This window comes from Staurois parvus, unplaced genomic scaffold (genome assembly GCF_062004578.1).
Source record: "Staurois parvus isolate SC_StPar_1 unplaced genomic scaffold, SC_StPar_1.0 ptg000120l, whole genome shotgun sequence".
In the NCBI taxonomy this organism is placed as follows: Eukaryota; Metazoa; Chordata; class Amphibia; order Anura; family Ranidae; genus Staurois; species Staurois parvus.
The window spans coordinates 6,072,696-6,090,536 of record NW_028317916.1 but is presented as its reverse complement, the minus strand read 5'-3'; the positions used below and the strand labels follow the sequence as shown (position 1 = coordinate 6,090,536).

Sequence of the window (17,841 nt, the reverse complement as noted above, 5' to 3'; positions counted from 1 at the left end):
GGTAAAACCACAATAATGTATCACACTTTCTTTGTACTTAAGGGGTACCACCAAAATGAAGAACAATGTATAGGGCAGCTTCTTCAAAGGGAGGGAGAAAGATGACCCTGAGGGTTGGCCTTTACAGACTGAAAACCAGCCTACTGGTCTAAAGGTTGTTCTATATAAACACAAGTATAATGAGATTATTAGTTTCAATATATCATATTACTTACAGGAGATAGTGAGCGAATACCACGCACTGGCAGATGGAAGCCCATTCCTATAGATTTTATGATTACCAAAATGGCTGGCAGATTTTTCCTGCAAAAATAAAAGGTTTTTTTTTTTACTATAGAATATTCATATGTGCTTTTGAAAATGTGAAATGTCAGCAAATGTTTATACATTTGGTAAACAAAGGACAATATAAATATGAAAATGTATTCTTTTAGACCAGCCTTTCTCAACCCGAAAAAATATTTTAAATAAAGAATGTGGTATACCTAGAATATTTGACAAGATGATTATTTTTACTAATAATTCAGAAAATAAATAAATAGTAGTAATTATAATAATATTTGCCAGAAATATTGCATTCCCCTACACTAGTGGTCAGTGGGGAAATGCCCCCTTACATTGGTTGTCAGTGTAGGTCACTGTTACCTTTGTGATTGATGGAAAAGTGGCTCTTATACAGTATAAGTAAACAGTGTAGTGCCCCTTTATATTGGTGATCAGTGTAGAAGTGACTATATTGGATGTCAATGTAAAATTGTTTCTCGTCATTGCTCACTACTCAAGGAACGGCTAGCAACATCTCCTTCTATGGAACCCTGGTTGAGAAGGGCTGTTATAGACCCAATCGATATAGAAGTATCATGTACCAAAGCAGTTTACTTTCATAATTCGATTAAAAAAAACGCAGTCTTAAAAATCCAGAGGTAAGAAATTTACTGCCTGTCTTTTATGAAATGGTAAAATTTGCAAACAGTTCATGCAAAGTATTGGTTTTCAGCAGAAGTAAAGAAAAAAAAATACACAGAGCTACACTGACAGACCTATTTGAGAAATTGGCTGCTATTTATTTGTCTGCTACAGTGAAAAAGCAGCATTTACTTAGTGTTCCCTACTCAATAATCACAATATTTATAGTATTTTTCTGATAGACAAGCAATAGGAAGGAAGGGCAAATCTGTTCAAGACTGTAATAGATTTTTGCATGGCTCATCACAGGCAGCAGTAACTCACAGCCCCATACATAAAGTCTACTGCACAGGCATCAGTACTGATATGATCGTTCCTTCTTCAAGGCATCATCCTTTAGTACCTATGGTACCCACAAAAATGAGATCATAGTTAAATTCAAATTGGACTGGTGTGAATCTAGCCATGAGTTATAGTTTTATATTTGAAATGCCTTGAACTGAGCACATCTTATAGTCTAATTGTAGCAACTATGTAGAGCAAGGGCATGCCTGATTGGATACAAATTGAATGAACGACTTGAATAGGCCCTTATTTATGAATACCTCTTGCGCTTATATGGAAGCCCTAAATGAAGTTGCTTTCACCCAACCTGACCCAATAGGTATGAAAACATCAAAAAATATATAAAATGGTAATGCGCTCTAAAATAAACTACAAAACACACACAAAAATAATAAATATAATCCACACACAGTGCCCAGATACAATCTGTATCCAATCGTGACCAACCGTGTACAATAGTGAAAAACAGGAGGTCCTGTTATACAAAGTAACATGACTTCTAAACAAATGTAAACTATTAAAAAATCCCCCTCCTGTCCCAATCAAGGGACTATATAAATAGTTTGTCAAGTGAATCCCTTTTTGGGGACAAATAATAAAGTGTTAAGTGACACAAATAAACCTCCTTAAACGTGTATAAATCCTCATCAACATGAGCAAAAAAAAAATAATTAAAAAAAACCCCATAATATCCAAACAACATATAAATATAATTGTGATCTTCATATAATTCATGTAAGTGATGCCGTGAAAAAACAATGATCTTCACTCTGGTGTACAAACTCCTCAGAAATGGCCGAGATGGCCCCTCACCTCCAAAACATGACCACTAAGGGCCAGCACACTTTTAAGGATCACCTACCAATCCTACTAGATGTAAACTGGTCCCAGGACATGAACACCACACTTTAAGTACCTCCGCTCAGCTCCCTCCTGGCACCCCTCCTGGCACAGGTACCGCAAAATAGCTCACCCCCACTCAGGATCAAAATAGTAAAACAAAAAAAGATTCCTCCATGGTACAGTAACGTTTTTAATCCATAAAGAATTAAGAAGCAGAATTTTCATTCACATGTAATCTCCAATACACAGACTCTTAACCTCATGCATATAGGTGTACTGCATGGGTTTGTAAGGTGTACCAAGATGGCCACCACGCCCGTAAATTATTTTTTGCTCATGTTGATGAGGATTTATACAAGCTTAAGGGGGTTTATTTGTGTCACTTAACACTTTATTATTTGTCCCCAAAAAGGGATTCACTTGACACACTATTTATATAGTCCCATGATTGGGACAGGAGAGGGATTTTTTTAATAGTTTACAGTTGTTTAGAAGTCACATGTTACTTTTTATAACAGGACCTCCTGCTTTTCACTATTGTACACGGTTGGTCACGATTGGATACAGATTGTATCTGAGCACTGTGTGTGGATCATATTTATTATTTGTGTGTGTGTTATGTAGTTTATTTTAGAGCGCTTCACCATTTTATATATTTTTTGAATAGGCCCTCATATTTTTATTTTTTTTTTAATTTAAAGGAGACTGTACAAAGATTGTACAATCAGATTGCAACTCGTATATGGATCTTTATATATAGAATGTATGTGTTCATATTCTACAGAATTTTACAGATATTGATGAGTAGTTTAGTTCTGGCCTCTACAGGAGATTACAGACTCATTTTCTTATCCAGCTATTTCAGACACATAGGGCTAATTTACTATAGAAATATAGGTAGATTACTTTGAAAAGTGTATGTTCACTTAGGTAAGGTAAAAGCTTTGTTCACTATGAAAGCCCAATCACATGCAAGGGAAATTAAAAAAACAAGGTTTGGATAATTAAAATGATTGGATTATAAAAGTGACCACAGCTTCCACATATTCACTAAGCTTAATGAACATTCACTTTGCAAATTGAACATGCTCTATTCCATTTAGTAAATTAATCCACACTATGATCAATCTGGAGGAAAGTCAATTAAATGCACAGTATATGTTTTAGATTATGTAAGTAAACTGGAGCTCTGAGAAGTCCATTCAAATAAAGGGAGACAAACAACTTCATAGAGGTGGGTCCTAGGTGGTCCTAGGTCTGAACTGGAGAGGGACTTCAACACTGTAAAACTGCATTTAAATTTACTGTAATAAGTACAAAGGGCATTAAATGTTCAGCATGAAAAAACAGAAGGTATTTTCAGTTCCTTTGCATAAGAAAGTGTATTTCCTTTATATATGCTGATTAATGACTCTGGGAGCTTCAGCTCCAGATACGGAAGTATCATTTTTGCTTTAAGATTTTTGATACAATGCTTTAGAAATTTAATAGAAACTCAAGCTATAATGTCAGAAATTCATTAATAATTTAGGATTGCTTATGGAACCATTTATTGAAAGTGTTTTAACAGAACAGGCAATTGGCTGAATAATCATACAGGCAGTATATGTAGCTTGAAGTTTTTTAATCAAGTGCAAATGTAAAATCAATAATGCAAAACAGGTTCTAGATGGCAAAAACCATGCATACAGTAAGGAATAATGGAAGCTGCACAAACATGGACTTTTCATAGCAATGCCTCTGTGACTCAAAAGCCTGCTAGGAGTGAAGTTCGAGTCAGGGTCAGTGATGAGTTTAACCTTGCCGCAAACTGATTAACCCAAACCAATCTCTTCTGTCAATTTCTAGATGGCCCCCTCCCATGGAGCCATATGTTTAATTGAAGGTTTATCTATCGATTTTCAACCTATGATGGCCTTGGGTGTGTGCGAGCCTGTGTGTCTCTGCTCTTGACATGCTATGTCTGCTTCTGATAGTGTGACTTCAAAGTGTAGGTACTTATACCTTTCTCTTTGTAGTTTTCTCTGGCCTTGTCAAACAGCAGCTGGTCTACAAACTGTTTTTTTCAGCCATTTGTCCATATTATCCTAGCAAGGCCATCCTACTCTGCCCCTTTCCCTTTCAGCATATCTCTGCTGTTATGCTTTGTAGTTCCAGTGGATACTGTGGAAAGGATTCTCCCACTTTATGCTTTTTTGCCAACCTGGTCCTGTGGTCCCCTAATGTTAGTGCTTGCTCATACACTGCTTCTAAGCATTTAACTATTTGCCAAGTGAATCTTCATCTACCTCTGGGTGGGGGTGCAGGATTACCTTACTCGTTTCCCACTCTAGGTCATTAATAGCAAGATCTGGAATACGGAAAAACCTCCTGCGCTGTCACTAAAACCCCAGCAAAAATGTTAAACTAAACCCCCCAACCTGGAAAAGCTGCTAGCACAAACTGTATGACCAAATAGTAAAGAACAAGAAACCTCTTTGTTGTTCTTCCATAGCAAGATTTGCCTGCTGAGTTGGCTGGATACCCTATGGGATCAGACCCACAAATCTCTGACCGACACTTGGATAAGTGCTACAGCAGGAATCCTACCAAGCAGTAGGATAAATACTACCAGGCAATGTTGCCATGCAATTCCCATCACCATTGGCTGACATGGTTGATACTATTGTAAAAGCAAAGTATACCCGAATAGGTATTTAGCTGAAAGATCAGATGGCAAACTTACCAAAGAATTTTATGACACTTCATATCTGTGAATACCCCTCTACCTGACATTTCATAACAGTTGTGTTCCTTACAAATTATATTCCCCTCTTGACTAAGCCCTGTTCTCTTGTTTTAAATGCATGGCAGGTGTTCCCATACATGACTTGGTTTATGTTAAAAATATACCTAATATTTAACAATTAGGGTAAAAGATTCTTTGTTCAAAGCCAAATTCCCCTGAAATTAAAAAGTTTTACATGAGCTTACCTTTATTAATCTTTAATATACATTCAAGCTATAGGTTTACCAAATAGAACATCAAACAAATAATAGATTAGACGGAATTAATCATTAGTGAAGCCCACGTTTAAGAAAATACATTTACATACATTTTATGAACATGCACTGGAATCAAGCATGACTGACAGTTGAGTGTTTCCTGTTTGTATTCTACTGATTGCAGAATTTCTTTCTTCCTTTTTATGGTCCTATTATATGACACATTCCTGCATTGTTAAGTAGAATATCATTTCTGTTTAGTATTTATTAATGCTAATAGACCTTCTAATTATGGTCCTGCATTTATACCCCATCACAATATATATACTTCACCTACATGATCATAGGTAATGTTTGCATACAAATCATATGAATGCATTCATGCATACAAAAATATGAAATTCATAAAAAAAAATTCTAATTCTGATGTATGCAAATACATTCATCAATCCTTACAAATTATAAAAACATGTGCAATGGATTGAAATATCAATGCAAATAACTGCAGAATTCAACTTTTATTGTTATGATTATTCTACAGTATATTGCTCAAAAACATTTAGTGATGATTAGAGGTTATCAGTTACAGACTATATTGGGTGAGAAATGAGCATGTGACTAAATAATACCAAGCTATCTTTCTTGCACTGTATATTGACATTGCAATCAAATATCATTATCAGTTGTAGCTGATTTTACTTTATTTTTTCTAAAAAAATGTACTCCGTAGTTATTTTCACTGCTCCTACATAAAGCCCCATGTGTGCTTTGAACTTGAACCTTAAAGAAAGTCTTGACTTTTCCCATGAAGGGTGAAGCAACAGGTTTACTTTAATCCCCCATCCCTCCCCAACACATACCTCTCCTTTCCCTCACTATTCCATTTAGTGCCAGAAGGTGGTAAGAAAAGCCAGCTGTAATAAAGTGTTGCTAAACCCCAGGACCCTGCATTCACTATTTGGGTCTCCCATAGTACACTGAACATGGAAATGCAATTTTTTTCGTAAATATAAACTGCTAAATACTTTTTCTCGTCAGCAGTATATAGCAGTCGTGTGACTTCTATCAGTGTCCAGCCAATCTCTGGTTAAATCTTGTAGCAGGAGTTTCATTCTCATCTGACTGTTCTATGAGGCTGCATGACCCCTGACCCTCTGTCGGAACAGTGTTGATTGGCCCTGTGCTGATCATATCCACCCCCCCCCAAAAAAAAATAAAAACAAACTCTCTAGCAATACATGCTATACTGAGCATTTGCAGAGTGCCTCCTACGGTTCTGTACTATCAGAAGATGGATTGGAAGAGTGGAACAAGGGGAGGATCAGAGAAGAAAGGATCAAGCAGCCTTTTTACCCAATGCAGAGGATTAACCCTTTAGGTTCCACAATGAGTATAACAAGCATGCTGATACAGACTGATTTTACTGTTGTGTGATTAGTAACACTTTAAATGCAGTACATTCTTCTCTTAAGTTTATACAAATAAAAAGGAGGATTATAGTAAACTTAAGTAGTAATATTAATATTTTTATTGAATGTACCTCTGTAGCTAATAGAAATCTGTATTCAAACCAGACTACAAAAACCTAATGTGAATAAATCACCAGGGCCAGGTGCATTACACCAGATGGAGTCTTCACAGAACTTCTAATTTTTAAGGACACCTTACTGACTGACATAGTACAAACAGATTGGCAAAAAAACAAATGTGGTACCGATATTCAAAAAAGGGTTGAGATATATACCAAGAAACTACAAACCATTCAGCCCAACATCAATGTGATGTAAAGTATTGGAATGAATAGTAAGGATCATATTTTTTCAGACTAGCCTTTTAACATTCTTTAAAGCAGCGATCAGGCATTTGGGTAGAGGAAGGGCTGTAGGTATAATTTACCTAGACTTTACTAAAGCATTTGATACTTAAGTTACAAATTAAGGTCTATTTGCATCAATGAAATTGTACAGTATGTACATAGAAATAAAACTGGTTACAGGAGTGCACCCAGAGAGTGATAATAAATGGCTCATTTTCTGAATGGTCTAGAGTTGTGAGCAATGTGACTTAAAGCGGTAGTAAACTGCAGATTAAAAAAAAAAATCCTCTGCAAGATAATGGCATAATGTGCTAGTATGCATTGCATATTCGCACATTATGAAGGAATTACCTTAAAACTAAGCCCTTCAGCGACAACCTGTCACTGCTGACAGGGCTTCCCTCTTCATCGGTCTTCCTTCTGGGTTCATGAGCTCTGGATGTCTGACTGGCCGAGTCACAATGATGTCACTAAACGCATGCACACAGGAGTCTTGGGACATGGCACAGTGCATGCACCGGCTGTAAAAAAGAGAGGATATCTCCTAAACAGTGAACGTTTAGGAGATATTAATTTTACCTACAGGTAAGCTTTATTACAAGCTTACATGTAGGTAAAAGATACAAAAGTGGGTTTACTTCCACTTTAAAGCTCTGTCCTGGGACCTGTTCTGTTTATCTAGTTCATGAATGATGTAGATGTTGAAACAGATAGTTCAGTGTTCATCAATAACACCAAGCTAAGCAGGGCAATAGTTTTAAAATAAAGGAAAGGGCAGCTACATGGTGGATGTGGTTAATTATTGAAACGTAAAGAAATGCACTTGTGAGCTAAAAATATGCATGCAAGATAATCATTATGGGGAGAACCTCTAATTAAGGATGAAAAAAGATCTGGGGGTCCTTGTTGACCACAGACTCTGCAATAGTCTGTAATACTACCACTTTACCAAACACTGATTCAGCCTCATCTTGAATATGCAGTTATATTGTGGTCACCAATCTGCAGGAATGATGTCCTTGAACTGGAGTCTAGAGAAGGACAATGAAACTAATAAGGTAGCTGGAGGACCTCAGTTGAGAGGAAACTACAAGGACTGCACACATTAAGCCTATTCTCCCAGTAGAAGAGACAATCAAGAAGGCATATAAAGGTTTATGAAGAAGACATATGGCCCATATGGCCACCTAATGAAGTTGGAAGAGAAGTGGTTCAATCTTAAATTGCGCAAGGGGTATTTACTGCTGGAGCCCTTCCACAGTTAGTGGTATTAGTGATGACTGTAGATACAAGGAGTTTTTTCGATTAAGTGTTATTTTAAACAAGTGTTCAGTTTAAACACAGCTTCTATCACGTTCTCTTCATGCCTTTTGTGTTCCTTCACAGGTAAATGACTGCTGCTTGGACTATCCATGTTTACCTGTTTCCATGCTATTACCTCTCTGCTTCCTCTTTCTGTAAGGGTCCCCCAAGGCTCTGTTCTTGGACCCCTTTTCTTCTCTATCTACACCTCCGCTTTTGGTCACTTGAATATTTCCCACGGCTTTTAATCCCATCTTTATACCTATGAGACCCAAATATATCTCTCTACTCCTCACCCCCTTCTCTGACTTTTTTCTTTCCACAAATTCTTTATTCAAGAAATGCAGCATCCAACAAGCTGTATATACAATGGCAACATAAACCATATAACTTGAAACACACAAGTTATTGACAGGAAACAATGCGACAGGGTCAATATAGTGTATATAATAATAACAGAGTCTCCAAAGGGAACCCAACCTAAAAGTTGGGTACGACCCTGAAGGACAAATTGGATATAGACTGAAACTAAGACATCAAGGGCATGGCTGCTGTTTGGTCTTTGTCCCCCAACATGGAAAAGTCTAGAGAGTATCATAACTCAAATTAAAACAAAACGAAAAAAAAAAAAAAGACATAGCCATAGTAAGAGTAGGGCACTGCATGTTTCTTTCAAGTAGAGGAGCAGTGCAACAGAGAAAGGACTGGGGAGAAAAAGGGGTAGAGAAAGATAAAAAAGGAGTGCATGAAAGGATGAAAACCAAGACAGAAACTGAACTGCAACCATCGGGGCTTGTCTCAAAGAGAGCCTTACTATCTTCAGAATAGATAAACACGTTCCAATGGTCTCAGGTTTTGGAACACAAATCAAGTTTATTTTGAGTGGAAAGCACAAAGACCACCACCTGGTTCAACTCTTCTACTCTATTGAGCCAGAGCCCAATGGAGAGAGGTTGTGGATCTTTCCACAATGCATGAGAAATGCATGACTTGGCAGTGTTAAGATGATGGCATACGAGAGATTTCTTGTAAGTTTTCGTCAGAATGTCTGAGACATGAAGAAGAAAAAAGGAACGATCTTCTGGGATTTGGTAGTCGGTAAACTTTTGTGATATTCTGTGCACCTCCTTCCAAAAGTAGTCAAGTCTGAGGCAGGACCAAAATATGTGCAGAAATGTCCCCTGTTCCTCCCGGCATGTCCAACAGCAGTCGATAGTAGCCAAAAAACATTAGTGAAGAACAGATGGGGTACGTTACCAACTGGTTAATATCTTTGAGTTATTTTCCTTTATTCGCGTACAGATGGATGATTTCAGGACAAAAAGGATAATGTTTCTTTTTTGATCTGCCATGAAAGTTCTGCCCATATCAGTCTCCCATTTACAGAGATAGGGTAAGCTGAGATCGACTGATGATAAGTCCGGAGCAAGTGCACTCAAAAGTGAAGTTGATCTAGATCTGAGGGGAACATGCAAGGAAAGTTATAAAAACAGCATTTTTGCTTGCACATGATTGGATAAAAGAAATCAGCAGAGCTTTGCCTCATTTCAGAGCTTCCCCTCGGAAGCGACTGCATCTGAAGTGCACTTGCACTTATGGTACCATGGCAGTGCACAGTATATTTAACTTTATTAAATCAACCCCATGTACAGTAATTCATTTTTAATATTCAAAGCAAACTCCTTCGTTCATCCATGTCTCCGTGTTTAATTTTGCTGAGAATTCACTTTGAAAAACACCCCTCGCATATCTGGCTGTGGTTATCTTGAGTAAGGGCAGATGATTCATATAGTATTTACTTCCTGGAATCCATTTGACCATAGCCCAGGCATGCAGGCAGGAGGGTGTGCTTAGCTTAGAAAATCCTTCTTCCCCTCCTGAAGACTACTGGGATGTATAACATCATTTGCCTAGGCAGGAAAACCAGGAAGTAACAGAGGAAATGTAAAAAAAAAGTTTAAAACAAATAAATATGATATACTTTCCTATATGTTTACTAATGCTAGCAGCATAAGGATTAAAAAATAGTCAATCTTGGCTGAGCAAGTGAATTTCCACTTTATTGAATAACGGTAATTGCTTGGTGAAGCAAGAGAGCCAAAGAAATGTTGAAGTTGTAACACTCTCCAGAAGTCTAAACCATAAGGCCCAGTCAAGTCCATCAATGCCTGAACAGTAGGCCAAGTGTCTGCAGTAAGGATATAAGATGCCTGGAAGAAGTCAAGCAAGGTGCAGAAGGGTCCAGGAAGGAAATCCAGATTATCCAGAATCAGAAATAGAGGAGAGTGGCTAGAGGATAAGGAAGATGTGGAAAAAAGAGAGGCTCACACTTAAAGAGTGGAGCCTATTAGTGGATGTGTTTTAACAGAAGATGGAAGGTCCACATAACACTAGAAGGCCCATTGGAGGGGTATCTTGCATTGAGCTTGTTCAAGTTTCAGCAAAAGCTTAACGTCAACCAGGCAGAGATAACAAGTGGCAATATTACCTGGGCCTTTTATGCGCCCAAATAAAATCAGTAAACACAGTGTGGATTTGTTTGAAGTAAGTGCTGGGAATAACAATCGGTGGGAATAACAATCGAGCTTGGAGAAAGCATAGAAATTTTCATCCAAACCACGAATGAAGGCCTTGGTGGCATTTACTTAGCAAGGTCTTGCTAAGGATGGATGAAAAGTTCAGTGCAAAGGTCCATGCCAAATGATGGGGGGGTTGTACGTTTTTCAAAGCTGTAGAGGTTTATTTAAATTTATAATTAAGCTGCAATGTTTGGGTTAGTGATTGCGGCATAGTGAATCCCATTGCCTCTGACTTTGTAAAGTTGATTTTCAGGTTAGATTCAGCTCCATAATGTTCAAATTCCCAGAGAAGGATGGGGATGGAGACAGAAGGTTTGGTCAGGGAGAAGAGTATATCGTTGGTATAGGCCGATACTTTGTGTTTGTAATCTCTTACCTATAGGCCAGTAATGTCAGGGTTCAGCCAAATCTTGCAAAGAAATGGTTCAGAGGTGAGGGCAAAAAGTAAAGGAGATAGGGACCAGTTTGTGATAGGAAAGGGCTCCAAAAGGACACTATTGGCCTTGACCAATGCAGTTGGGGTAGAATATATATTAGAGATCCAGTTAATCATGGTATCGCCTAAGCCCTCATAGCGCAGGACAGTAAACATGAACCATCAACTCACCAGGTCAAATGCTTTATCTGCATCTTTTCCCAGGAATACGCACAAGGTTTTACTTTATTTAGCAACATGGACCAAATTGAGGACTTTAATAGTGTTATCTTGAGCTTTGTGAGTTGGAATAAATCCGACTTGATCGAGATGAAGACGTTATGGCAAATGCTGGCGAAGGCGGTAAGCCAAACTTTTGGTGAATACTATAAGGTTGACATTTAACAGTGATATTGGCTGATAACTTCCACATGAAAACAGGTCCTTGACTTTCTTTGGAAGGACTGAAATGTGTGCTTTTAACACATTGGGTGGAAAGGCGGCTGTGTGACCAAGAGCATTTAACATTTTAATCATATATTGGCCCAAGGATGGTAACATGAGCTTTAATTATAGCAAAATAAAGTTCCAGAGCTTTGTCCATTTTAGCCAGGCCAAGAGTAGCCTGAATCTCCTTTATAGTCACAGGATCATCTAAATCTTGTCACAGTGGGGAGGGGAGTCAAGGAAGACGCAAGAAATTCAAGTAGTCTTCCACCTGTGTTTGTGACGGTGTCACCGATTGTAGGTTATACAAGGATGAATAAAAATCAGCGAATGCCTGAGAAATCTGTTTAGGGAGGGGGGTCTTCCTACCATTGGAATGACTAATGTGAGGTATATATGTTGCCAGAAGTTCTGGCCAACTTCCTTGACTTCTCTATAAAGAGCAATGATACTATGAAACTATCAGTCCCTCCCCTCATGCCATTGTGCTAGGTATAATCCTGGACTCTGATTTGTCCTTTCAGCCCCAAATCCAATCACTGTCAAAAGACTTTACTTTCATAGCATCATAGCATCTCTAAAATTTACCTTTTTTAACTAGTGATGCCACCAAGCAACTCATTTACCTCCACATACTTTCAGACACTCCTCTCTGCCAATCCTTCCACTGGCTTAAGATTGGCTGGCTTGCCCAGCAAATTAAATTCAAAATACTAACAACAACATACAAAGCCATTCACAACTCGAGCTACATCACCAATCTTGTTCAAACATTACCCAAACCATCCTCTCACTTCTTCCAAAGACCTCCTGCTCTCTAGCTCTCAGAGCCTATTCAGTCTTCTAGAACTTTCTACCTTTATCTGTCTGGCAATCTCCTACTTTTTGTAGCTGACCCCTGAAAACTCATCTCTTCAGGGAAGCCATTTCCACCTCCACCTAACAAGTGAACATTTAATTCTTCCATCAGCCCATCCCTCACACTTATTACATTTTGTACTACTTGCCCCAACCTAATAAATTGTAAGCTCTTATGAACAGAGGCCTCTTAACGGTCTTGTATTTTATTGTTTTGTAACAGTGCTACCCCCCTTTCTATTGTAAAGTATTGTACAAACTGCTAAATAAATCCTGTATAATAATAATAAATAAAGTTAAAAAAAAACCTGTTATATAAAGTAGGTTGATTTACTTTATTCCACCTTACCCACTATGTAACTAATAAATATCCAGTACTTCAGGATATGGTGTAGCATGGGATTCCCTCCAGTTGACAGTGCTGTGCCAATTGGTCCAGATGAAACGCAGTGCATCTCTACAGCTAAGCCTTGCCTGACTTCTCCACTGGGCTACAGAACTCTGCCCTCCTTACCCCCATAACTTGGTGGGGGAATGGATGGGGGGCTATTACACAGATAATTACCCTGTTAATGTTCTGTTAGCTATTCGTTATATTAACATTTTGAGTCTTTACAGTAAAACATTTTCACAATAAATACAGGGTTTGAAAAAAGATTCATCATCTCTTAAAGATCCTTGAAAATTTATGTTTTTTAGTATTAAAAATTATTAAAATGAACAGACCATTTACCCATCAACAGACCATTGGACAGATGAGCGTTACCTTTCCATAACACTGTGTATAATTTTCAAGTGATCTGAATTTAGCCATTGTACTCCTCCTACAACCAATACAGTCTGGTTTGTGTTCTTAAGAGGACGGGACCTAAAATCAAGAATAAATATATTTGAAAATAGCTAATAAAAGGGACTGTTATTTTTATTTGTTAGCATATATACTGTGTATATATATAACTATATAAATATATATATATATATATATATATATATATATATATATATATATTTTTTTTTTATTAGACATTAAACCAGTAAATAATGCAAATGAAAGATTTCCTATTTTTTTTTTTTTTAAATCATATTCACAATCAGGAACCTAATAACTGAACTTTGAAAACCAAACAGCGGAAAATCTTGGCTTCTTCACCTCAATAATGTCTCTTTATGAAGTCTCAAATCCAGTTATTAAGATCTTCTTACTTCCAAAAACCATCCTTTTTTTTGTTTATATACCATATCAGGCTATTGACTATGACTGTCCTGCCAATTGGTAAAATAAGATCCACAACTACATGTTGTAATATTAATCCTGGAATACCAACAATATCAACAAACCAAGGCATTTGCAAATGTTTTGTATGCATTCCTGTTTATCACTTATATTTTTAGTGGTCCCGTGTCATTGTTTTGGCAGCCCTGAGCTGTCAGTTTATAACAGAATGTGTTTTCTTCAGCAGTCAGGATGATCTAAAACAAACCCTTCTTCTAGATGCCAATTCATAGGTTTTTCACCCATGTGTTCATTGTACAGAATACTTGCATAAGTGATATTCTTTACCTTTCAATGAGCTGTTCTAATGCTTCTTCAAACGTTGGACGTTGTTTGACATCAATCCAAAATTGTGGATAATAAGAATAACTGATATTTGTTTTGCCATCATTTATGCTATCGAAAAGTTTGATGCCATGTGTTTTCTGCCACTCCAGTAGTGTTCCATTAACTCTTTCCATCAAATAATACATCATCCCTCTATTGGTGGAATCTCCAATAAAAAGGATCTAATGAAGAAAAAAGCAATTATCACCAGTTCTTTAGTACACCAATAAAGAGGTATAATTACATGTACAGGTTACCTTAAAGGGAATCCTTTCACCAAGAAAAGGATATTTGGGTATGCAGTAGTTAGATAATGTAACATGTCTCTGTCCAGTCTCCCAGTGTCTGAATCAATGTTTGATGGTACATTCACATTGGAGACTGCTATTTTGAATAATTATTCGAACAAAGATGAGAGAGTTGAGAGCCCCTGATGTTTAAACCTGTGGAGATTGAAATTCAAGGCACCAAACCTTCAAATTACCAGTGCTGTTTACTTGGCAATGCCAGGATGAATTTGAAGTGTAAAAGTATTTTTTATGATGTTTAATCCACTTTGTAACCCCGTTTTCCTGATTTAAACGTAACACGTGGATATAACCCCTTTCCAAGCCATTATTCAGTTTTCAGTGCTGTGATAGTTTCAGGGTTTGTTCAAACCAGGTCTGTTAAATTGTGTTAACACAACCACACAGCTATTTTTATGTGCCCTGTTTGTGCTATACATACAGCTCTGCAGAAATGGTGTGAAGAATTCCTAACTGACAATTACTGGGTCCTACAACACTGTACCAAAATACATATTATATCATTTTTGGGACAGATAAAGATTTCTTTTGGTGGAATATAATGACCACTGCTTTAATACTATGGGGTTGATTTACTAAAACTGGAGAGTGCTAAATCTGGTACAGCTGTGCATGGTAGCCAATCAGCTTCTAACTTCAGCTTGTTCAATTAAGCTTTGATCAAAAAACCTGGAAGCTGATTGATTTCTCTGCAGAGCTGCACTAGATTTTACACTCTCCAGCTTTAGTAAATCAATCCATATACATTGGAAGAGAAACGGTGTCCCTTACGTTTTGTTATAAAACATATCAAATAAAAATTTCAGGACTGTACAAAAAACAAAAACAAAAAACAAATGATCTCCTCTGGAAAGTATACAACCTAATGTGAGCTTCCACTCACCCAATGGCTAAAATTTAAAATGCTAACAATAACTTAGAAAGCCATCCACAACTCTGTACCCAGCTACATCACTAGTTCAGTCTCAAAATACCTACCAAATAATTATCTTTGTTACCCACAAGATCTCCAGCTCTCTAGCTCCCTTGTCACCTCCTCCCATGCTCACCTCCAGGACTTTTCCCAAGCCTATTTCATCCTCTGAAACTCCCTACCCCAATCTGACTGTCTCCTACTCTGCCCATAACATAACATCTGTACTTTTATTTTCTCCATCACCCATCATCCCTCACAATTATTTCCTTTTGTATCACATGTATTACCGTTTGTATCACTTGACCCTCCCTTTTAAATTGTAAGCTCAATTGAGCAGATCCCTCTGATTTGAGGAGCTGAGGGGGGTTAATGTCACAAACAGAGGAAGATTACAGATTAGGTGGCTAATGTGCAGTTGTGCAGGATAAAGGAGGTGTAAAGGTTAATTTACTGGTAACAGAAAGAAAGGATATAGATCTGATGTACATAATAATTTAAATATTTGCTGCTGCTGTCTGTGATCTGGAACTAATTCATGAATTAGTCCTCCACTGAAAGAAGGGGAGGGCTGTTTGCATTTGTGACCAATGTGATTAATCATCACAGCGATCACAAGGTACAGAGCTGCTCAGATCAGCTCGGTATACTGTGTCTGATGTGAGCCAGGACAGAAATAAATGTCTACCACTTCACTGTTTAAAGAAGTATGACAGCCATGGTTAACACTTCCGCCTGGCAGTACTAGGGTTGTTGGTTCGAATCCCAGCCATGGCACCACCTGCCTGGAGTTTGCATGTTCTCCCTGTGCTTGCGTGGGTTTCCTGCGGGTACTCCGGTTTCCTCCCACACTCCAACGACATGCTGGTAGGTTAATTGGATCCTGTCTAAATTGGCTCTAAAATGTGTATGTATGAATGTAAGTTAGGGACCTTAGATTGTACACCCCTTGAGGGTTAGGGACCGATGTGAATGTACAATATATATGTGTAAAGCGCTGTGTAAATTGACGGCGCTATATAAGTACCTGAAATAAATAAATAAAGTGTCTATAGAATCGCTGTCACTATGTTGCAAACAATTGGAAGTAAAAGCGCAGAAAAAGCAAATATTTAAATCCTTCCCTAACGCATTTTTCATCTCTTGAAAGAATTGTTGATTGACTTGCACCTCTAACTTTATTAGGAAACTGAGACTCCAGAAAGTGTCAATTCCGCAGCACAATACATTCCCTACTTATATGCTATAGCACTCTCCTCTTCTGGCAATGTCTATTTATTGTCTGTGCTGGCCCATCTCCTCCACCCATCCCTTCTATATGTACATTTTTATGTTTCTGTTGGAGGAGCAAATAGGGAATACTATAGGTTGTCAGTTAAATGACAGCTCTGAGTCTGCTAGGGCTGCTGACATTCAAGATGGCAGTACCCAGCAGCAGTCTTAGGGCTTTTCGATGTCACTTGACTTTTATCAATAAATAGTAATCAGAGAACACTATGTATTTTCTTTGCCCTTTTTAAACCTTATAGTTCGATGTATATAAGAGAGTCTAAGCCTGGCTATCGACCTGCTGTTTGCCCCTTCTTTATGATGAGAAGTCTCTTTAGTGAGGTGTCTGGTGCTGGCTTTATTTACTTACTTCAATAGACAATGTCTGAGGTTCTGAGTAAGAATATCCTTTTAATCCAGGCTATAATCCAGGTATATCAGATTATGTTAGAAGAAACATGCTCAATAATCTAAGCAACCAGTGATCACTTATTATGAGTTTAGCAGGTTCCCTGTCTTTGGAAAAGCACCACAATATAGTATCAGCCACAGATACCTTTTAAATATTAGAACTGTTAGCAGCTCTCCATACTACTCGGACTATATATGTATGTATCAGTTCAGTTAATTTGTAACAAAATGTTCTTAGATCTGAAAGGCTCTTACAGAGATCCATATCAGTAGGGGATAGTGATGGAGGAGTGTTTTAGGCCTGACAGTTGCTCGTTGGCAGAGACTTCTTTAACCACATGCCCTCCAGAGGATTTACCCCCCCCCCTTCCTGACCAGGCCATTTTTTGTGATATGGTGCTGCATTACTTTAACTGACAATAGCGCGATTCATGCAATGCTGCACCCAAAAGAAATTTGTGTCTGTTTTTTTCCCACAAATGGAGCTTCCTTTCAGTGGTGTTTGATCACCTGTGCATTTTTATTTTTTGCTCTATAAACAGAAAAAGACTGACCATTTTGAAAAAAAAAAAAACAATATCTTTGACTTTTTGCTATAAAACATGCCCAGTAAAATTTTTTTTTTAAATAAAATTTCTTCATAAATTTAGGCCAAAATCTATTCTGCTACAAATCCCAATACATGTAAATTAATTGGTTTACGTGAAAGGTATAACGTCTACAAATGGCGGTATATATACTGGAATTTTTATTTATTTATTTTTAATATTAACGGCGGCAATCAGCGACTTATAGAGGGATTGTGGGACTGCGACAGACATTCTGACACTGAGGGGGAACTGAC

General features: G+C 37.7%; 1 protein-coding gene across 1 annotated transcript in view; it reads right to left on the bottom strand.

The window, feature by feature from the left end:
* Positions 1-17,841, bottom strand: part of CPED1 (cadherin like and PC-esterase domain containing 1) — a 349,788-nt gene that overhangs the window by 35,450 nt on the left and 296,497 nt on the right. Inside the window, exons 18-20 of the mRNA XM_089672109.1 lie at positions 14,058-14,278; positions 13,263-13,364; positions 216-303 (exon numbers count right to left, since the gene is read on the bottom strand). Coding sequence (XP_089528235.1) covers positions 216-303; positions 13,263-13,364; positions 14,058-14,278 — 411 coding nt within the window. The remainder of the gene's footprint in view (positions 1-215; positions 304-13,262; positions 13,365-14,057; positions 14,279-17,841) is intronic.